The following is a 22,966-nucleotide window of genomic DNA, read 5'->3' as shown; positions in this document are numbered from 1 at the left end:
GCATGTGATGATACAGGATGATGCAGAGGTGTGACAGCTTATATAAATTATCAAGAGTCTTTTTTCCCCTTACTGGCTCTCTAAGTGAGTTGGGAGGAGAAGGTGGGGATCCGGAGATAGGAACCTCAGAGGAGGCTATCCCGAGATAGCCTCAGAGGACACCGTCCGGGTGGGAAAAACCATCAGCAGGAGGTGAGAGGCCCCTCTCCAGGTGTTGATGCCTCCAGGGTGAGTTCTTACATGGCATACCCCACCCCACTCTATGCCTCGGCTTCTCTGGGGACTAAATGGACAATCACGGAAGCCAGATTCCAAGAGGGGCTCAGGATCTCCCCACCCCCAACTCCCATCCCTGAGCTCCAGGCCCTTTCACGAAATGCCCCTCCTCTAAGTAACTCTAATCTGGCCTCAACACCTAAACTGTAGGATGCAATGCCCTTACTTCCCCCATCCCTGGAATTTGGCCTCAGAAACTATCACCAACTCAAACTTCTAAGGGGACACTTACCACTGTCCTCATTGCCCCCTCCTGCATCCCCACGCCTACACACCCAGGAGTCTGGGTTTTTGCAAAGATTTTTAAGGAACCTCATTTGGTCCTTGGTTCCTCATTTTGTAACAGAGGAGACTCAGTGCAGGAGGTCCCCTCCTCAGAAACTGCCAGAGACATCACCTAGTTTAATCCAGCCGGCAACACTGAGGAGTAGAGACTAATATTTCCCTCTTGTAGATGAGGAAGCTGAGGGTGAGAGAGGAAGCATCCTGCACACTGCTGGCAAGTGGCAGGGCTAGGATTCGAACCCTGGTCTGTCTGCCCAAAGCCCATATGTTGTTCACTTCTTGGCTCCCAGGGGCCATAAGAAACTGTTCCCTCAATCCTGGCATGACACGCAGAATCATCTTAATGTTTTTAAGAAGAAGCATGGTTCTTGCCCTGAGAGAGAGCTGAAATCGTAAGCAGAGTCAATAAATGCCCAGCTGAATTTGTGCTTGTGTCGCCGACAATAGCCATGAAGGGAATTATGGGCTGTCAGAGGAGCTTTCCAACCCCAAAGTGACATAGAAGCAAAGGCCATTCAAGCTCGCAGGGCCTTTAGAGGGCTTCTAGACCAAGCCTCCTTTACAGAGAGAGAAACTGAGGCCCAGAGAGGGGACAAGACTACTCAAGGTCACCGGAGTCAGGCGCAGGGCTGGGACCAGTACCAGGCTCCCTACATGGGACATCTGAGTCAATGTCCCTGATTGACACAGCCCAGGCTTGGAGCCGGATGGACTCCAAAATGAGTCTTATTCTCAGGCTTTTCTCTAAGAAGAGGCCGTGGGGTAGGTTGCCAAAGCTTTGTTCCTTGTTCCTCCCACTCATGAATGATCAGGGACCCCCGTCAGGCTCTCTCACTGCTTCGTCACCAAACGCGGAGACAGCGCAGCCTTTCCCCCACAAAGTGCACCCCACTGCCTTTTGACGCTCACGCTGCTGCAGAACAGGTTCTGGCACCCCTAGGTGTTGAGAGAAAGGACAGGAGCAGCTCACATTCCTGAGTATTTGTCATTTTAGGATGTGCTTACGGATGTTCCACAGCCAGTGTGGAAGCCCTGGCCAGCGCCCCCCAGCACACTTATTCAGTCAGCAAACATTACCAAGTACTTGCTCTATGCCAGCTCATGCTGGACACTGAGATATCAAGGAGACCAAATTACGCCCTTTGTCCCCTTAATCAGCATGGGGGAAACAAATCACACAGTGCGATACACCCTAGGATGCGGGAGCTTCAGGGGACCACAGGAGCACAGAGCTGGGGCTCCTAACCCAACCCCATGGGTGGCTCACACAGAGAAGCCTTCCTGGAGGAAATGAATTTGAGAAGAGGTCTGAAGAATAAACAGGAATGAGACAGGAAAAGAGAGTGGAAAGCATGTTCTGGGCTTGTGGCGCAGCTTGGACAAAGGCTCAGAGGCAAGGTGCGTCGGAGAAATTTATCAGAGAGAAAATAAGTGCGTTTTCCTGGCAGTCTGAGCCAGAGAGAATCAGCAGGGTGAATCTGCTGCTCTGACGGTCAATTCTGTAAGTCAGTGTTGGATAATTGCTCTATATTCAGCCACATGGAGGATACAGAGAAATACAAAGGCTGCTCTTTGCACTGAACGTTTTCTCCCTCACTCGGGAGATAAGAACCACTGAATTTTAGAGACCAGAGAGTGAGATTATCTAGGGAACATCTACCAGTGGTCACAGCCACTCACCAAATCCCCCTAGTAACCAGGAGCAGGCCATCCTAAAGTCAGCCACACCATTGTAGCGAGAACTATTTCCTTAAATCAAAAGTCTTTCCTTTTTAGAGGTAGTAACACAAAAAGGGACTAGACCCTTCTGCACGCAACAGCAAATTCTGATATATGAAGATAGTGCTAGCGTCTCACCTCGTCCTGACCTGAGTCGCTCCTTTCCAGTCTTAAACAGGAGCACAGCTGAAGAATAATATTGGACAAGGCCCAGTGCGCAGCAGACAGGAGCTCTAGAAGGATTTTTAAAGTGAGACTGATGGGCTGGAGTTGTCCGGAGCATCTTGCAGGAGGAGAAATCATCCCAGCCGGCTTTGAAGAAGATGGAGTTTGGCTAAGGGAGAGCAAACAGCATTCTAGGAGGGGGGTACAGCCCGGACAAAGACTCTTCTTTAATGCCTATTTGTTTTGTTCAGTAACCTTGCTTTTCCTTAATACAAAATAATATGTTTCCTATAAAAACTATAGAAAATGCAGACGAGCAATGCAAGGAAAATAAAAACCACCTGTAATTCTACTGCCACCCAGACATAACTCCATTAACATTTTCACATTATAGTTACATCCTTCGAGACTTTTTTCTTTGCGTGTGTATGAATGTGTTTTAACCAGGCTTGTACTATACACAGTTTATGCCACACTTCTTTTCATTTGACGAAATATATTGAATCTTTACCAGGCCACAAAACACTTTTCTCCAGCGTTATTCTGAAGGCTACATTCATCTTGCATTGGGTGGACAGATCCTTATTCATTTAACCAAATTCCTGTTGTTGGACATGAAATTTTTACTCTTTTTTTTTTTTTTTTTTAACTATCAGAAATAAAGTCTGGGGCCAGCCCGTGGCTTAGCGGTTAAGTGCACGCGCTCCGCTGCTGGCGGCCCAGGGTTCGGATCCCGGGTACGCACTGACGCACCGCTTCTCCAGCCATGCTGAGGCCGCGTCCCACATACAGCAACTAGAAGGATGTGCAGCTATGACATACAACTATCTACTGGGGCTTTGGGGGAAAAATAAATAAATAAAATTATATAAAAAAAAAAGAAATGAAGTCTGGATGTTCCCAAGTTCTTTAACAATAATCCAGGTGTCTTCCTTCCCATTAATTGCTCCATAACCATAGTCCCTCATGACTATCGGGAGTCTAGTTCTTCCATCAAGTCCTCTCCTCCAGGTGCTCTCAGAGTGGCCAAAGAAAGCTCACGTTCCACAGATCTAAGAGGGTTGCAGCTTGTCCTCTTAGCCAGCCAGCCGAGATTGTTCCAGATTGCTCCTCTCCCTGCAGCTCGCTTCTCGGCATTTTGTAACCTGTTTCTCTGACCGTGATCTCCCCGCACAACCTTATCCCTAAAGTCATCAAAGGCCCTCTATCCATCATGGTCCATTCAGGGGCACAGAGACCCCTTGAGTCTTACAAACCAAGGGACTTGAATACGAGCGAGTTGGTTACCCAGATGATGGAAGAGCTGAGAATCCAACCCGGGGCTGGGAAGGAGCCCAGAGATTCACCACAGCAGGAAGCTGCTTCATCCTTTGAGCTAAAGGGAAAAATGGCGGAGTGGGAGGATGTTGTTACCAGAGCCCAGGAGCTGGCCACCTGATGGAAAGACAGTGGTAGCTGCTGGGCTGGCAGGAACTGGAGCCCCAGAGGCGACACAGCCATTGCTGGGGATGCCACTCAAAGCAGAGAAAGAGGGGAAGAAATACCCTGACTTCTCTCCTCCAGCTCTCCAGTCTTCCTCCAGTGCCTCCCATTGGCTGAACCTATCAGGAAGCAGTTGACAAAGGAGTATGGGAAATGTAGTTTCCTGCAAATACAGGAAATGACTGGCATAAGCCATACCTGAATCCCTCAAAGCACAGCTCAAATCTGGCTGTTTTGTCAAACAAACTTTACCAAAGACTCAGGGCTGATGGAAAACAATTACAACACAGAAAAGAAAGACTTAAATACAGTTCCCTGGATATCATGGCCTACTACATCTGAAAGCCAAATCCTATAGGCTCCCTTAGGCAGCAATCCTGCTATCGGCCTCAGCCTGCTGTTGTGTGACTGGGGCCAGTGAAACTCTCCCCAGGGCAGAGATCTTTGCTTGTGTCCACCCTAACCAGAGTTCAGGTCCCTTCAACCTTCTCTGAGGCCCAGTGAGAAGGAGAAATAATCTCCTAAACACCCATCCCAGTGGATTTCACATTAATCCCTAAGGACGCAGCTCTATAGGGCAGAATGACAGCTTGGGTGAGCAGTTTGAATCTTCATTGTCCCAAACCAAAGGCCCATTCATGAATTTTGTAGCCCACCCCCCGCCCCCACCCACAGCACAGTAGAGTCACTAAAGCTTTGGGTCTGTTTTTTTCCTAAGCTTTTGCAGGTCCTAGACCCCAAAGGCTCAAGGTGAGAGTTCCTGGGCTTCTCAGCTTCAGCAGCCTCACTAGGAGGAAAGCTGTCCCAAAGCCCATCATCCAGGCTGGGGGACCTGCTTTGATATGGGGCACAAGGAGAGGCAGCAGCATCCTATATCTCTTCCTGCCAGAAGAAAGCCAGAGAGTCATAGCTTTTCCTTTCCCACAAGGAACATTCTGGAACATATTTTCTGCTCCCCTGTCCAGTTATTTTCCTCAGGGTAAATCCGTGAGAATGGAATTACTGAGGCAAAAGATAGGCATGTGTTGCAGGCTTTTGATACGCAGTGCCAAATTGCTCTCTGATAAGGCTGTATATCATGGATTATTTTTGCCTTTTCTGCCTCTCAGCTCCCTGATAAACCACTAAAGAGTCTTGGGATGAATCAGCCATCAGACCAGATAAACAAGCCAACATGTCACGGTGGCTGTTTTCTGCAAATAGGTAGGGAACTCCCTCGGATCCCGCCCAGGACCTGGAATTTCAAAGCACACAGGCCAGGCACCTTTGTACCCCGCTCTCCACTGCTGAGGTCCCACCCTCCCCTCCTTTCCCCGCCCACGTGCCCATGCCCGGGTGGAGCCAGCTGCCAAGGCGGCAAAGCTTCCCAGCCCTCCCTCTGTGCTCAGCCCAGAGTGGAGGCCAAGAGAGGGCTCTGTGCCCAGCCCCAATGAGGATGCTACTGACTATCCTGGCTGTGGGATCCCTGGTCGGTGAGTGCCCATCACCCTGTGGTCAGACTCTTTCCCACCCCAGGGGCCAACGATCAGGCTTGTCTCCCCGCACCCCACCCAGCCTCAGGACAGGCAGTTTCAGTTTCTTCTCTGCTAGGGCTGAACTGGGTGCCGAGTTTCCTTGGAGAAGTGGAAGCCGGCTCAGGTTACTGGGGAGGATGAGAGGGACCCTCAGACCCTGGGTTCTTCCAGAGACTCAACTGACCTCAAGACTCAAGGAGGCAGCCGACTGTCTGAACTGGGGGCTCCGGATCCCCCACCCCAGTAGATAAAGAATTGGCTTCAGAGAGACGGGCATCCTTTGACCCTCAAATTGTTCTAGTAGAAGTTGTGCCATCCATTTCTCTGCTTCTGGCTGGCACTGACCTGACAAGGGGAGGCGGGGGAGGGACTGGATGGACAAAGCTTCAGTCTGGTCATTGACTCCCTCCACACTCCCGTGGGGGCCTCTTCCAGCCCCTCTTGCTAGATCTGAAAGAGCATTTTCTCACACAGCGGCCAGGTCTGCTGCATTAATAGGTCCTAAAACCCCAGGGCCCTTTTGAAAGCAAGACGAAAGGGCGTAGTTTTCAAATCCAATAAAGTGGATTTTTTGGATTCATCATTACGGAGAAATTTCAGACAGATGAGTGAGATCCTAGATTGTGTCTCTGCTCCCTGAGAAATTTAATAAAATTCAGGGAATTTTCTCGAGAAGTGAAAGCATAGTCCTAACTGAAGAGGGGGAGGGATGGCCTCTACAAGGCCCCTTCTGGCTCAAGAGCAGGATGAGGACCACGAAGGGCCGGAGTGTCCCAGTCCCCTGTCCCCAGCCAGTGCTGACTGGATCCAGTGTTTCCAGCTGCTGCCCGGGCCCCTCTGGCGTGACACAAATCCCTACACACTGGGCCCGTGAGAAGCTAAGGAGACTTGATGCATCCCCGAGAGACCCCAAGACATGTTCCTTTAGACCCCACTCATTCTGGGTAGGAGTCTTGGAGGCTCCTGGCCCTGTAAGATGGGGAACCCATGGGAAACAGCCCTTGAGAGATTGTTAAGAGTCAGTAAGGTCACTCAGGGGACCCAGCTTCCCCCTCCCAGCATTCTTAGGCTGATTCCAGAGCATGTTGAATTGTTTTTGTTTGTTTTTCCTTAGCTTCTCAACTGGTTGACATAGAGTTGTTTTTTCAGGCAAATAGGAAAACTTCCTTTTATAAAGTCTACCAGTCTGTCAGTCTCTAGACAACACAGGTCTCTCCAGGATTTCACAACGTAGACTTCTACCTGGGGAGTGCAGAAATGACGCAGGCTGAGGAATGATGGTTTTGAGGAGGAGAAGGATCGAGTAGGGTGGGAGGAGAGGAGAGACATTGTTAGCCCCCAACGCCTCCTAAAAGAGGAGGGCCAGTCAAGGTCCACCCACCCCGCTTCAGGAAGCCAGTTTCAGTTCCCTCCTGAAAAGTGATGCCAACCTCCACCCAACCTTTCCCTCCCGAGCATATCCTAGCCTCAGCCTCGCCCCAAACCACATGGCCCACCCAGGATACTGACCCAACCAGCAACCTTCCCACTGCAGACCCTAACCTACCATGAGGAGAGGCTAAGCCACCCCCAGACAGGCCCTGGCCTTCTCGCAAACCCTACCCTCTCTCTCTCCTGCCCTTGACCTTCTTGAAGCTCTGGCCTTTGCTGCTCTTTCCTTGACATAATCAGCAGTAGACTGGGCAAAGGCCTAAGCTGGAAAAGATGGCCGTGAATCTTTCAAGGCCAGCTTCTCACCTCCTCTCTCCTCCCACTCTCCCCAAGTCACCCTATTACCAGGGGCTCAGGCCACTGATGCTCCCGCCACACAAGAAAGGGTAAACAGGACAGACCCCTCCCTATGCAGTGAATCTCTTGCTTTCCCAGGTCCCCTCCCCTCAGACTCAACACATATATATAAGGACCTACTACATGCTAAACACTCTCATAGACGTTGCCCATTGTATCCACCCCACAACCAGTCCAGCACTGTGACGGATATTGCAGGCTCTGTCACACGGTAACTGTGACCCTGGGCAAATAACCCTCTCTGAGCCTTGGTTTTTCTCATCCACAAAATGGGAATAATGACAGTAGCTGCCTCATCAGGTCATCGTGAGGATTTAATGAAGTAAGAACTCTGTGCCCCTGTGCACTTGAAGTGCGTTTCATAAGTGTCAGCTGCTGGTGGTGTCATTATTGTTTGTATTTACATAGGTAAAATTATTCCCATTTTGGAGATGAAGAAATTGAAGTTCTAACTGCTTAAACAGCAAGGTCACCTGCCCATACGTGGCCTCAGTCAGCATCTGGCCCCACTACGATGTCCGTGTGGCTGCAGAAGGTTCCTTTGCCTTCCTAAGAAGGCATGTGGTGGGTGGGCAGGGACTGGTTCCCCCAGCAGAAAGGCAGGAATTCACAAACATCTTCTCCACCCTTGTTTGAAGTTGTTGACTCTGGGCAAGTCACTGAGTTGACGATCTCTAAAATACCGTGAGACTATCTCTAAAACACCAACTTCAGATGGTGTTAAGAAGTGGATGAGAGACAATAACAAGTGTTGGCAAGGAGGTGGGCTCATTGAACTGCTCAAACATTGCTGGTGGGAATGTAAGATGGTGCAGCCACTTTTGAAAACAGTTTGGCAATTCTTCAAAAAGTTCAACATAAAATTTGCATGTGACCCAGATAGTCCACTCCTAGCTATACACCCGAGAGAGCTGAAAACATACGTCCGCTTAAAAACTTGTATACAGATGTTGACAGCAGCATTATTCACCACAGCCAAAAAGTGGAAACAACCCAAATGTCCATCAACTGATGAATGGATAAACAAAATGTGGTGTACCCACACAATGGAATATTATTCAGCCTTGAAAAGGAAATAAGTACTGATTCATGCTACAATATGGATGAACCTTGAAAACATTACGCTAAGTGAAAGAAGCCAGACACAAAAGTCCACATATTGTATAACTGTTTTTATATGAAAACCCCAAATAGGCAAATCCATGGAGACAGAAAGCAGAGTAGTGGTTGCCTAGGGCTGGGGAGAGGAGGAATAGAAAGTGACTGCCATGGACACAGGGTTTCTTTTTGGGGTGATGAAAACGTTCTGGAATTAGATAGTGGTAGTGGTAGCACAATTTTGTGAATATGCTAAGAAACCACTGAATTGTATGCTTTAAAACAGTGAATGTATGGAATATGAATTAGAGCTCAATGAAAAGAAAAATAAGAAGCGAGGATCAGTGATGGTGAGTTAGCACAGTCTCTGGTGAGTGGGTGCTAGTTCTCACTGCCTCTCATGGGACAGTTCGTTAGGAAGCTGAGGGACGGGGTCCTCGAGCCCACCTGCTCACGGTGCTCCCCTTCCTGCAGCTCACGTTGCTGAGGACACCTCGGATCTTCTTCAGCACGTCAAATTCCAGTCCAGCAACTTTGAAAACATCCTGACGTGGGACAGCGGGCTGGAGAGCGCCCCAGACACAGTCTACAGTGTCGAGTATAAGACGTAGGCTTCCCTCCCAACATGACCTCTTTCGACTCTGCTCTGAAACCAACCCTTCCAAGAAAATCCACCCCCATGTGTCCCCACGCTCCCCATCCCACTGCTGTTACACAGCCCCCCACTGCCAACTATGGCTTTGCTCCTTTATGTTTCTTTTGCAAAGGGAGGAGAAAATCATGGTTAAAAGGGCAGGCTCTGGAGTCAGGCTGCCCAGGCTTGAATGCCAGCTCTCGCCTATATAACTTTGGGCAGTTGGGTAACCTCACCAGGCCTCAGTTTCCCCATCTGTAATGTAAAAATAGCAATAGTACCTTCATCATAGGGTTGTTAAATAGATTAAATAAGATAGTCGTTAGCACGTGCGCCTGGCAAATAATAAGCTACCAATAATTGCCTTATCATTATTGGTGAGACTAGGTCAACAAAAAGTTGTGCCCACCCCCTCCAGCCCATGCCCCCATTCCTGCTTGTCTCCCTTCCCTTGCAGGAAAGGAGGGTTGGCAAGGGCTCAGGAGTCTGCAAACATGCGTTCCATTCCTGGTCCTGCCACTTCGTCCTGTGTCTAGTCACTTTCCCTCTCTGAGCCTCAGTTCTCTCATCTGTAAAATGGGGATAACAGTGCTCACCTCAAAGGGTTATGGTGAGATGAGCCCAGAATGTGGACTCAGACTGGCTGGGGTCAAATCCTGGTTCCCCGCAGACATGCTTCAAACCCTTGGGCCAATTTTACATCTAAGCCTCAGCTTCCTTATTTGAAAAGGAGGGAGGATAATGTCTGAAGCTCACGGGACCATGATGAGGACTAACAGATCACCCACACAAAGGGCCTGGGACACAGAACGTGCTAAGTCAATATTAGCTCTCATTATCGTTGTTAATAAACCACAGGCCCAGTGCCAGACTTGCTCATTAAAGGGGTGCTCCGGCCCCTTCCTTACTGACAGGTACGGAGAGACAGAGTGGCTGGCGAAGGAGGGCTGCCAGCAGATCGCCCGGAAATCCTGCAACCTGACCCTGGAGACTGGCAACCTCACAGAGCTCTATTATGCCAGGGTAACTGCCATCAGCGCAGGGGGCCGGTCAGCCACCAAGATGACCGACCGGTTCAGCTCGCTGCAACACAGTGAGTAGAAGCCCCTCTTATTGCAGGGGAGGGGAGGAGGATGGCCCAGAAGCGACTCTGGGGGGGACTAGAGGGGCAGTTAGGGACGTGGCTTTTAGGGAAGGCATCCTGACTACAGAGCGCCCCCAGTGAGGTTGTTCATCTTTCTCCATCTCCTTCCTAACCTCCCTAGTTCAGATCACCTTCATCTTGCCTCTCAAATACAACCAAGGCCTCCTAAATCAGTACCCCCAGCGCCACCTTGACTCTTCCCATCCCTAGTCTTGGTCTCATCTTCAGCATCGCCTGCTAAGTGAGCGTCCCCTCTCCCTGCCCTGACAAACTGATTTCACTAGGTCACCACCTGTTATTCTCTGTCACAATGAACACTTCATTGTCTTCACAGCTCTTATCACAATCTGCGGTTATTGTGTTTGCATACATGAGTATCGTCTGCCTCCCACTCTGAAAAGTGAGCTCCGTGAGGGCGTGTGTGGGCACAGAACCCACTGTGTTTGCAGCCCTTAGCATAGCGCCTGGCACATAGGAGATGCTCAATACGTAATTGATGAATGGATGAAAATGGGTTGACAAACTCCCCACCCAAGTTAAGCAGGTGGTGATCTTCACCAATTGACTTCACAGCCACATGGTTTTTTTGAGAAAACGAAAAACGAAATTAAATTACTTTTTTCTTAGCTTATTCGTTATATGTGTTTATTGTAGAAAATTTGGAAAGTACAGAAATATACACAGAAAAATAAAAGTAGCCAAAAATAACCTGAACATTTAAACATAACTGCAGTTACTAGCAACTGTATCTACTCTTTTGTAATCTGGTTGGTTGTTTGTTTTACATATAATGGTACCATGAATGTTTGCCCACGTCATTGAATATTTTTCCACAACATGATATTTCATAGCTGCAAAATCATCCCTTCTATGGAGGCATTCTAATTTACCTCCCTAATTCCCTTTTTGAGAGCATTTAACTCAGTTTTTCAATTTTATAAAAAACACTAAAGTGAACTTTCTTCTAGCTCAGATGTTTTTCATCTTGGAGGTCAGTGGACCCTTGAGGGATTTTTATAAATTAACTTCAGGGGAAATGGGGTTCATGAATCCCCAAAATTGGGTGCAAGATTTTTATACATGCACATTTTGGGGGAGGGCAGATCCATAGCATTCATCAAATTCCCAAAGGGGCCTGTTAACCTGTAAAGGTCATTTAGTTATTTGCAAAATTCCATCTTGAGAGAGATTGAAGTCCTAGGACTGGCCTTTGAGGCTGAATCAATAATAATAGGTGCCCCAAACACTGTTTAGGATATGTAGTTGAACCATCAGTCCCCAAAGCCGTCATTGCCAATAGACTAGGGGAAGGGTGCTCCGGGCAGACTCAAGGTGGGGATGTGGGAGGCTGGGGCAAAAGCATGTTCAATGTGGGGGCCAGTGCCCCTTTCCCTGGCTCTGCCCACCTACCCTTGGTCATCTCTTTGCCAGTCTTAAGCCCAAACACCAGTTGCTTGCAGAACTTTCCCCTTCCCACCTGTTTGTGTAGCTGATGCTTTCAGAAGCAGAGCTGGGGTCCGGGGAGAGGAGAGGGGAGGCAGTCAGTTCTCATCGTCCAGGGCAACCTCAGACATCACCGGCTGATTCCGACATTTTCTCTTCTCTTTTCTCTCTCCCTTTTCCCAGCTACCATCAAACCACCTGATGTGACCTGTATCCCCAAGGTAAGATCCATCCAGATGATTATCCATCCTACCTCCACGCCCATCCACGCAGGGGATGGCCACCGACTGACCCTGGAGGACATCTTCCAAGATCTGTTCTACCGCTTGGAGCTCCATGTCAACCACACCTACCAAATGGTAAATACACGTGCCGCCCTGCTCCTTCCCTGCCTGGGAAAACCATTTCCCTCTCAATTAGATCGGCATTGCTTTAAGTAGAAGGGAGATGTGTTATATAAATCAGCATTTCCCAAACATGTCCACAACCTCCCTCTTGTCGATTCACATCCACACGGCATGCTAAAGTCTCTGAGAAGTCCTGCAAAACCAAGACTCTGGTTTCAATTTGTTTGATACAACTTCTCTGAAATTTATTTGACCAGAAAAATTCCTTTTATTTTGCATAATATTTATTTTTTTTACTTTATTTTTTGCCTAATGCCTTCTAATATCCTGGGGAACAACTTCTATTAACACCCTAAAAGGTGTTCTTCGGGAAATGCTGCAATCTGTTTCTACCACTGCAGTTCTTTTCGCTGGTTCTCCACTATCATTGGGAACTGGATACAGGCAGTGTCTTTTTTTTTTTTTTTTTTTTTGGTGAGGAAGATCAGCCCTGAGCTAACATCCATGCTAATCCTCCTCTTTTTGCTGAGGAAGACCAGCTCTGAGCTAACATTTATTGCGAATCCTCCTCCTTTTTTTCCCCAAAGCCCCAGTAGACAGTTGTATGTCATAGTTGCACATCCTTCTAGTTGCTGTACGTGGGACGCGGCCTCAGCATGGCCAGAGAAGCGGTGCATCGGTGCGCGCCCGGGATCCAAACCGGGCCGCCAGTGGCGGAGCACGTGCACTTAACTGCTAAGCCACGGGGCCGGCCCCAGGCAGTGTCTTAAGATCGTAATAATGAAAGATGGAAGGCAAGGGCATAAACTGTCAAATGATATACAAGTTATTTCTTTTTGTATTCACAAAATATGTGGTATTCACCCCCTGGCATGTGCCACGAATGTATAATTCCATCTAACGACTAGTCCTGCACTCAAGGAATTTATAACCTAGTGGGTGGGGAGGGAATTAAAACAAGAATTCAAACAGCCGTAGGTAGAGGAAAATAAGGGTATTGTGTGGGGCCGAGCAGGGGGAGGAGAGAAAGGAGATGTCAACTCAGAGAGACCTGGAAAAACTTCCAGAAAACTGTCTGGTGCCAGTACCAATTTCTGAGTTATGCTAGATAAGATATGCATATTATGTCATTTAATTTTCACCATGAGGTAGGTACTCCATTTTCCAGATGAAAAAACAGGGGATCAGAGAGGTTAAGTCACTTGCTCGAGATTGCTCAGCAAACAGCATAATCAGGATTCAAATCCAGGTCTGTTCAAATCCCACCTTTTTCCCCCACTGGTTTGCACTGCCCCACCATGATCAAAGAGAAAAGCAGGAAAACTTAGGACATTGTTGGAAAGCACAAAACTGTCAGTTTGGCTGGAGCATAGGGCCACGTAGAACCATTTCTCAAAACATGGTTCCAAACCAACACCATCGGGATCTCCTGCAGCCTTTGTCTAAAATGCAGGTTCTTGGGCCCCTTCCGGTCCACTTAATCAGATTCTACAGTTGCACCCCTGGGATCTGAATTTTAGTGCTTCTTACCTGCCCTGAAGTTTGAGAACCACTGATGGAGAGGAACCATGGGAGATAAACGCGAGAAAACGGCCTGGGGCCATGCTGTCAAGGTCTGGGGTGACGGATGGAGGAATTTTTATTTATTTCAGTAGCCAGGGGGGCAATTAGAAATTATTAAATTGGGAAAGTCCTTATCACAACTATTTTTTGGTAAATATTTGGGGTTTCACCGAATAATTTATTGTTATTGATTTCTGATTTCATTCAGTTCATGGTCAGAGAACACACTCTGTGTGATTTCAGTCCTTTTAAATTTACGGAGACTTGGTTTATGGCCCAGCATATGGCCTGTCTTGGTGAATGTTCCATGTGCAGTTGACAAGAACGTGTATCTTGCAGGTGTTCGGTGGAGAGCTCTATAAATATCAATTAGATAAAGGGGACTAATGGTGTTGTTCAGATCTTCTATTTCTTTCCTGCTTTGGGGGAGGTGTGTTGTTCTTTTAATTGCTCAGGGTATTAAAAACTCCAGCTAAGATAGCGGATTTGTCTATGTGCCCCTTTAATTTTCTGCATAATTGAAACTTTATTCTCAGACACATACACATTTATGATCGTTATGGCCTCCTGATAAATTGACCCTTTTATAATTATGAAATGTCCCTTTTTATCTCTAGTAATACTCTTTGTAGTGAAGTCTGTTTTATCTGCTATGAATATAGCAACTCCCGCCTTCTTATACTCCTAGTTTGCATCGTTTATCTTTTTACATCCATTTATGGACCTCTCCAATCTGTGGTTTCTCCCCTCACTTTCCAGCTGCTGTGATCACCCTGAACTGTCTTCTGCTTATTCAAGCCAGTATGATTACAGAGTTTCTATCTAGATTTTAGCCACCTTATATGGTATAGATGAGGGGCCTGCCTTCAGGCTAAAAGACTTAAAAAAAAATGGGACATTCATCCAGTGTCATTCCTTTCCTCCTTTCTCCAATATCTGCCTAATTTTCCTTACTCTCCAGTGCCTATAGGAAGTTTTTATTCTGGCCAGAGTTTGTAGTTGTTATTTTAGGCAGGGTTGGTCCAATAGAAATTATAAATTACTGTGAGCAGAATGAAGAGAGATTGAACGTGGAAATGAAAGAGAGATCAGGGTGGGAAGTTAGGGGGCTATTGCAATGGTATAGGCTGGAAATAATAAGAGCCTGAACCAGGATGGAGGCAGTAAAAAAATGTGGGAAGGGAGAATCTTAGGGCATTGGGAGCTCTACTGGAGTGGTATCATATGGTATTTAATGCGTGCAATTTCAACCATATGAGTTCCACAAATCAATACGTTGTAAAATCCATTTGTGTACTTCTTCACCCACCTTCATCCCTCTCAAAAAAAAAACCAACAAATAATCGTAAACCTTGGCCTCCATGTGCCTGGAAAAAGAAAGACAGAGCTGAAATGCAAAGAACCAAAGACGAAAATTCTTAGCTTTTGAACTCCCCAGAGCACAGCTCCTGCCCTTTAAAGGAAGGTTTATGGGTCATTTCAGGGCAATTAGATACGAAGAATATGAGAGGGGATTTGTCAAAAACGGCTTTAAAGTTTGGGCCTTGGATTTTTGAACAAGAAGGACGCTATTAACAGAATTAGGGAATCAAATCCAGGTGCAGGGTTGGGGTTGGGATGGGGCAGGACCCAGACAGAGGAGATCAGCACGTTTGGACATGTTGAGTTAGAGATGTCCACAGAGTGCTATCCAGGAGGGAGCTGGCAGTGCACCTTAGGAACTCTGTAACTCTTACTGAGACAAGTTTAGGAGTTATCCACACATTGGTGATCACGGGAGCCATGGGTCCAGATAAGATCACTAAGTGAGAGAGTATGTGGACAGAGCAGAACAAGTGGATGAAGAGCGAATCTTGCAGAACAACACTGAGGGGCTGAAACCAGTGAAAGAGCCATCAGAGAGGTAGGAGGAGAACCGGAATGATGGAATGAGACAGCCCAGGGGCGAGTTCAAGGTCCAAGACGTTACAGACATACAGGAGGGCGAGAACTGCAAAGCAGCTCCAGCAGAAGGATCTGCAGATGCAAAGGAGCAAGGGCTTGTTTCCACAAGCAAGGTGTTTGCAGGAGCGACAGGCATTCAGCATCGCCAGAGCCCGAAGGGCCAGGACACTGTAGAGAGAGATGAGTGGACAGGGAGGCAGGGACCAGGGTTTTATCCTATAATATGGGCCGGGCCCTCAAAGGATTTTGAATAGAGGAGCATTGTAAGTGTACTAATCCTTTAGAAAGATCACTGTGGCACCAGGATGAATATGGAAGTGGACGGGGGCAAAACCAGAGACAGGTGACCAGTTAGGAGGCTACTGCAAAAGTCCAGGCTGAAGATGTTGAGGCCCAGTTAAGGCAGAAGCAATGAAGAAGGCAAGAGAGGGATGGATATTCAAAGGGTTTTTGATGTTTAATAAAGGAGAATGAGGAAGAGAAGGAGGAGAAATAGAAGAAGGAGGGACGGTGAGGTGGTGGTGGTGATGGTGGTGGTGGTGGTGATGGTGGTGGTGGTGATGATGGTGGTGGTGGTGGTGGTGATGATGGTGGTGGTAGCAGTGGTGGGGTGGCAATGGTGGTGGGGGTGGCAGTGGTGGGGGGGGTGCAGATGGTGGTGATAACAACAGCAGCTAGTATTTATACAGCGCTTACTATGTGCCAGGAAAGTACATGGAGCTTGGCGACTGACTGGATTTGGGGATAAACAGAAGGTAGGGGAATGGAAACGGAGCATTGCAAACTGACCCACCACTTTCTGGTTTGGCGAGCTGGTGGTACCATTTTACTGACTGCAGTAACCCAGGCAGAGGTGTGAGCCGGCTTGCTTGGGCTCCATATGGAGCTTGGCGTGTAAGAGGAGTCACTCTGGCTTCTCTGTCAAATTCAGCACCTTGGAGGGAAGCAGAAAGAATACGAGTTCATCGGCCTGACCCCTGACACGGAGTTCCTTGGGACCATCGTGATTTTTGTTCCAACCTGGTCCAAAGAGAGCGCCCCCTACGTGTGCCGAGTGAAGACGCTGCCAGGTAAGTCCAGCTGAAGCCAAAGGGAGGTGGGACTCCTGAATTCGAGTCTTGACTCCGCACTTGCCCCTCTGTAACCAAGGTGAGGCTTGGCAGCTCTAAAAACCTGTGGAAGGGTTATCAGTGTAAGCCAGTCTTTGTTTATCCATAAATGAGGTAGCTGATGGGTTATTACGGCGCGTGTTTAATCTCCACCTTCCACCCTATATGTGGATTTCCTCTCTCTGGCAAGCTTTGTGTGTATCCTGGCAAGGCAAATTTACCTTAATATTAACCCAAGTGAGATATACTGGAAAACAATCTGCAGAAGGGGGAGCAGAGAAGATAAAAAGATCCCTCGATATCTTCCAAAGTCAAGTAACAATAACAGTGATGATAACTAGCATTTTTGCAGTACAACCACGGACCAGGACTTCTAAGCTCAATCCTCATGAGCAATCTGTGAGGCAGGTATTATTAACCACCTTCGTTTTACTGGGGAAACTGAGGTTCAGAGTGGTTAAGTAACTTGCCCAAGATCACACAGGTGGTAAGGGAGAGAAACAGGCCTAATTCTGGAGACCACGTTCTCACCACCACGCTACCGCAGCAATAGTTTTGAGTCATCGCTCAGTGAGATGGTGTCCCATGCTCCCTTCCTCTAGCACATTGAAACTCGACTCGTCATGGGCATCGTGATATTTTTATTAGTGTTATTTTCATAGAGATAGAAATGTTGTAATGCTCAGAGCTGCAAGTTTAGACGACGAAAGCGATAGCAGTGGATTGGATGGATCTGGAACGACAGTCTCCACCTTAGTGATCAAGTTCAGATGAACGATGTCAGTAGGAGATTTCAATTCTCATGAACAGAGGTGAGGCAGCTGCTCGAGGCTGGGCCCTGGGGTGTAACAGCAGCTGGGTAGAATTACCATTGTAGCTTCTGGTCCTCACCTTCGTTCAGAAGCTCAACTCATCTGCTTCCCCAAGAGCTCACAGGACACTGATTCCTCCCCCCGAGTCCCAGAGCGTTAATTTTCAGGGGAAGATGGGCCTGGTGGAACAGGCGGCACTGGCCACTTGCACAGGGCATGCCCTTCCTGGGGAACGGGCCGCTGGGGAGACCAGAATAGACCTTGGCAAGAGGAGAAGCAGAGGAAGGAAATCAACTTTACAGGCACTAAGCTGGGAGCCTATATATGACTTGTGATCCTCTCCCCGGGTCTGTACCAGACAAATCTCGCCCATTCCTGGCCGGCCCTTGCCCCACCCCTGCCCCATCTGCTTTTGGACAACATGCAGACAACTCCATCCTTATCTTTCGGTTGGCTTCTCCTTACATGACCTAGCTCACACTATGATACTATCTTTTTCTAGAACTTTATCTGCTCTTATACAAATCACACTTCTTGGTGGCTATTTCTTGCCAACATATAGAAGGCACTTTATCCTTAAAAAGAAAGTATTTTAATAACAATTCCTACCATTTATTAAGTACCTACTCTATTGCCAAGCACTATGTTAAATGCTATACATATATTATCCCATGTAATCTTTATAACAATCCTGCAAGTTGGATACCATCATCCTCACTTTCTCCTCCCACAGAGGAGGAACTCTGGCTCAGAGAGATTAAGCAACTTGCCCGTGATTACACAGCTGGTCAGTGAACCTAGTTAGGTTCATCTGATCCTGAAACCTGGGCTCTAACCACCACTTTGCAATTTTGTTTACAGCTAGTTCCCTCTACTGCACACTTTCTCCTCTTACTTCCATTTCAGAGTGATATGTCCTGCCCTTGACCCCGTATCCTGAGGTCTGTCTTATCCCCAGAGCCCAGAATCCCCACTTTATCTACCTCTCAGGACGTCTTGGAGCACCACAGAGCATCATCCCATATTCCTGGGCTCTAAGAGTCATCTCACCCCATATCCTAATTTTACAGATGAGGAAACTGAGGCATCATTGTGTAGTGGCTGTGAGGATGAGCTTTGGAGTGACACATGTCAATCCTGCCTTCTCCACTGAGTAGCTGTGTGACCTTGGTCAAGTCACTTAACCTCTCTTCATTGAAGAGTCACCCTCCGTCCGTTCCTGGCCCCGTGTGGCTTCAGTTTGGGAAGTTGATCACCAGCTACCAATGACCTTGGCAATTGCTGTGAACCCTGGGAATCACCGGAGCCTCTGCCTGTAGCCCACTCCTCGCTCCTCCCCCAGCCCTTGTGGCTCAGGCCTCTCTGGGTCAGCTTCAATGAAGACTCAGCTTCATTATCTGTAAGAAGGAAACATCCCTGGCCCTCTGTGTTTGGTGAGATAACATAGATAGAGCACCCTGCACAGTGCATGGCATGTAATAAGAAAGAGTTCAATAATTGCTGGCTACTGTCATTAATAAATGGTAGACCAGAGAGGGTGGTGCAGCAGAGAGAAGGTTGCTCAGCATATCAGTGGCTGAGCCAGACCTCTAAAACCCCACACTCCTTACTCCCAGGCCAGTATTATTTTTATTATTCCATCCCGCCTCCCCAAGGGTGAAATGGCATATAGGAATGTTCCAAGTCCCTATTCTGTCCTGGTACAAGGAGCAGCAGTTTTCCAGTAACATTAGGCATGTCATGTAGGCACATTCAGGTCGTATCTTCTCCCTGGAGCAGTGCCAGGCCAGAGAACAGGGAACCACTGAAGCGGGAAGCTGACCCAGAGAGGCCTGAGCCACAAGGGCTGGGGGAGGAGCGAGGAGTGGGCTACAGGCAGAGGCTCCGGTGATTCCCAGGGTTCACAGCAATTGCCAAGGTCATTGGTAGCTGGTGATCAACTTCCCAAACTGAAGCCACACGGGGCCAGGAACGGACGGAGGGTGACTTGGAGAGTCAAGGCCCCTGCATAATACAAGTTGCCAGTTTTAACAAAAACTCCAACTAACTCCAAATTCCACGTGTGTCGTGCCGAGATCTGGCTGCATCCATCCCAAAGATGCAGGACCATGGGGAGCAGGCTCAGCACTAAAGCCCTTGGTTGTCCCTCTTCTCCCATTTTAGAAAGGGCGATGCCTCCCCAGGCTCCCTCCTGAGCAGGGTCTTCCCTGACACCCAGCCCATTACCTAGGTAGGGAGGTAGAAAGGATGGGCACCTCCCATTGTCACTTCTCCCCTCCTTCCACCTCTGCCCTACACCCGCTGCAGGGAGGCAGGACCATCTTCAGACCCAGGAAAGAGGGGCCCACTTTAGAAGGCCTAGCTCTGGCCCTGCTCTGGCCACGGCCCTCCCCACAAGATGATGAGTCCTTAAGTGCAGGTAGGCAGGTCCCCTTGGAGCCTGTGGTCTCCCTTCCAGACCACACTCTGAACACCTGAGACCCCGAAATTCCCTGTTCGAATGGCCCGAGCCTGTGTCTGGTTTAGGCAGACATATCCTTGGGTCCTTCTTCCAGAGGGCAGACACCCTTTCGATGTGCAGGCCCTGGGCCCAAACAGTGGCCAACAGGCAGCTATTTGTGGGGGGGGCCTGGACGAGCTTGGCTGTGTGGGCTGGGAGTCCATATCCCTGTGCCCCAGGCCCCTGGCAGTGTGGGATGGAGCTGGGGTGGGCTAGGAGCCTGTGGCAGGCTCTCCCTGCACCTCCACATCTCAGCACAGAACACTGAGGAGACCAAGAATTCAAAATTCAAACCTGGCCTTCCAGGGTGTTATGAAAAGTATATTCATCAAGGTGGGAGCATATTTTCTATAATAGTGTAAAAACATGATTTACAAATTCTGAATGTTTAGATGTATGGTACGTGGCCCTCCATCTGTACTCTGGCCTGCCCTGCAAATATTAGGGGTAGGAGAAGCCTTCTCGAGCCTGGCCCAAGAGGGCAGGAGAGGAAAAGCCCCAAGTCTGCAGCATCCACGCTGGGCTGGGGTCCAGGTCAGATCCAGCCTCAGCCTACCTGCTCTGTCCTCTTCACTCACCAGATCGGACGTGGACCTACGCCTTCTCAGGGGCCTTCCTGTTCTCCACGGGCTTCCTCGTCGCCGGGCTCTGCTACCTGAGCTACAGATACGTCACCAAGCCGCCTTTACCTCCCAACTCCCTGGTGAGCAGTCGCACCTGGGGCAGGAGGGAGGGGTCCAGGGGAGGGCATGGGCCCAGGGACCCCTGGCTCTCCCTGAAGGGCAGGGATCAGCACACAAAGCAGAAAACTAGGCCTCGTGTCTCCCCTCCAACCTAAAGTCGGCAAAGACGTGGCCCAGCAGGTCTCGGCGTGGACTGAAGGGGGTGGGTGATCAGAAAGAGTGGACACAGAATAGAAAACCCACGCGCTTGAAAGCAGCCAGGGCCGGGCAGGTCACGTGGGACCAAGAGTGGTGGGCACCGAGGGGCGCCCCGGAGCTCACGCCCTGTCCAAACGGGCCGCCAAGTACTGCCACCTAGGAAGGCAGGCCCAGGTTGCCAGATCTTCACATTTTTTCAAGAGAAGTCAGAATTTCAGATTGTAATGTGAAATCTCCCAATTTGCAAACACTGACAGCTGATTTTTTAAATGCGGAGCCCTCTGCCAACCACACAAGTCACACAGGCAGCCCCAGTCAGGCCGCCAGCGCTGCGTCTCTGCTAAAGCAGTAGGACCCGCTGCAGAGGCCCAAGCTGAGCTGTCTGGGGCTCCAGGGACAGGCTCTCGCCCCTCCCGGGGTGTCTCACTCAATGTCAAAGCCCACATAAGCCATTTCCTGTAAAACTCTCCGGCCTCCCCTGACCCCCCCCCCCTTTCCCACCTCGCCCCCTACATCAGGCCCTTAGGGACCCGTGAGCAAGGAGCAGTGTGGGCCACCACCTCGACCCTCCCCAAGCCTGAGCCAGCTACTTCCTGGCCTATCTACCTCCTAGAGACCCACAGCCTAGATCTCTCTCCCCGAGATAACCCGGACTTCAGGAGTGGCTCTCAACTGAGGGCCCAGCACGTAGAGGAGCCTCCAGGAAGTGAAAGGCATGTGCGACACATGCATCTTGAAAAAGCCCCCAGGTGGTCTGCCCTTCCCCCTGCCTCCCCATGGAGGACCTCACCCGCCCACGGCCCCCCAGGGAGCTTATGACGTGCCCTAATGGGTGGACTGTTGTTGTCCCCGTGCAGAACGTCCAGCGCGTCCTGACATTCCAGCCTCTGCGCTTCATCGAGGAGCACATCCTGATCCCCGCCTTTGACCTCAGCAGCCCCGGCGGTCCGGCCCAGCCTGTGCAGTACTCCCAAGTCAAGGTCTCTGGGCCCAGGGAGCCCCCAGGAGCCCCACGACGGCACAGACTGTCCGAGGTCACCTACCTCGGGCAGCAGGACATCATCCTCCAGCCCTCCGGAGTGCCACCTCACCAGACACTCCCCACACTGTCCTATGCCCCACAGACTGCCCCTGAGGTCCCAGCCTACGCACCTCAAGTGAGCCCCGAAGCTAAACCCCCATTCTACACTTCACAGGCCACCTCTGAGGTCCAGCCTCCCTCCTACACCCCTCAGGCCGCTCGGGACAGCTGGCCTCCTTCCTATGGGATATGCATGGAAGGCTCTGGCAAAGACTCTCCACCTGTGACACTCGCTAGTCCCAAACACCTCAGGTCTATAGGTCAGCTCCAGAAAGAGGCACCAGCTGGAAGCTGTATCCCAGGTGGCCTTTCTCTGGAAGAGGTGACCTCCTTGGCTATGGAGGACCCCCAAGAAGCAAAATCCTTCCACATGGACAGCACACCTGACCCTGATGTGCTACACAGAGGGGAACCAGGGACAGCAGGGTACCTAAGGGGCCAGCTGCCCCTCCTATCCTCTGTCCAGATCGAGGGCCACCCCATGCCCCTCCCTTTGCACACTCCTTCCCTCCCATGTTCCCCCACGGACCAGGGTCCAAGTCCATGGGGCCTGCTGGAGTCCCTCGTGTGTCCCAAGGATGAGGATCCAGTGTCCAACACTGAGGCCAAGAGCCTAGCCCCTCGGGCCTCAGACCTGGAGCAGCCTGTGGAGCTGGACTCTCTTTTCAGAGGCCTGGCCCTGACCGTGCAGTGGGAACCCTGAGCGGAGAATGAGGCGGGCCTGGGGCTTCCTCACGTCCCCGCCCCAACCTCACATCCGCAGCCGTCACTCCCACGCCCAACCAGGCTGCACACTCTGCAGCAGCCTCAGGTGGGCGCCCTCGAGAGAACAAGAGGAAGAGGGATGCTGGGCCCTGCCAGGGGTGAGCTCCCACTGGAGCAAAAAGACCTGATGAGGACTCCAGCCAGAGGAGTTCCAGGGGTGTATCGTGTGCAAATGTGTGCACAGAGCTCTGCAGGGCGGAACAGGACAGTCAGAGGGTGGCGAGTCAATGCTGGGAGACTTCCTGGAGATCCAGGGCCCCAGCTCCCAATACACTGGACATGAAGTTCTCCAGGAACCCACCTCTCTTCACCCCATTTTTGGGGTCAGTTTTGTAATCTAGTTTGACAGACAGTGAGGTCTCTGCCTCCTCTGTGATTCCCCAAAGGTGGGAAAAGGAGCCTAGAAAAGGATGCCT

The 22,966-nt window shown here is 49.7% G+C and overlaps 1 protein-coding gene across 1 annotated transcript; it reads left to right on the top strand.

Moving 5' to 3' along the window:
- Positions 1-5,356: 5,356 nt before the first annotated feature.
- IL22RA1 (interleukin 22 receptor subunit alpha 1) lies at positions 5,357-22,640 on the top strand. Its single transcript, XM_058552053.1, has 7 exons — positions 5,357-5,399; positions 8,802-8,934; positions 9,876-10,054; positions 11,732-11,907; positions 16,334-16,472; positions 20,405-20,526; positions 21,562-22,640. The coding sequence occupies exons 1-7, from the start codon at positions 5,357-5,359 to the stop codon at positions 22,486-22,488; spliced, it is 1,719 nt and encodes a 572-aa protein (XP_058408036.1). The 3' UTR covers positions 22,489-22,640.
- Positions 22,641-22,966: the final 326 nt, after the last annotated feature.

Source organism: Diceros bicornis, chromosome 13, assembly GCF_020826845.1.
Source record: "Diceros bicornis minor isolate mBicDic1 chromosome 13, mDicBic1.mat.cur, whole genome shotgun sequence".
NCBI lineage: Eukaryota > Metazoa > Chordata > Mammalia > Perissodactyla > Rhinocerotidae > Diceros > Diceros bicornis.
The sequence above is the reverse complement of the archived record's forward strand: the minus strand, read 5'-3'. Positions and strand labels throughout refer to the sequence as shown.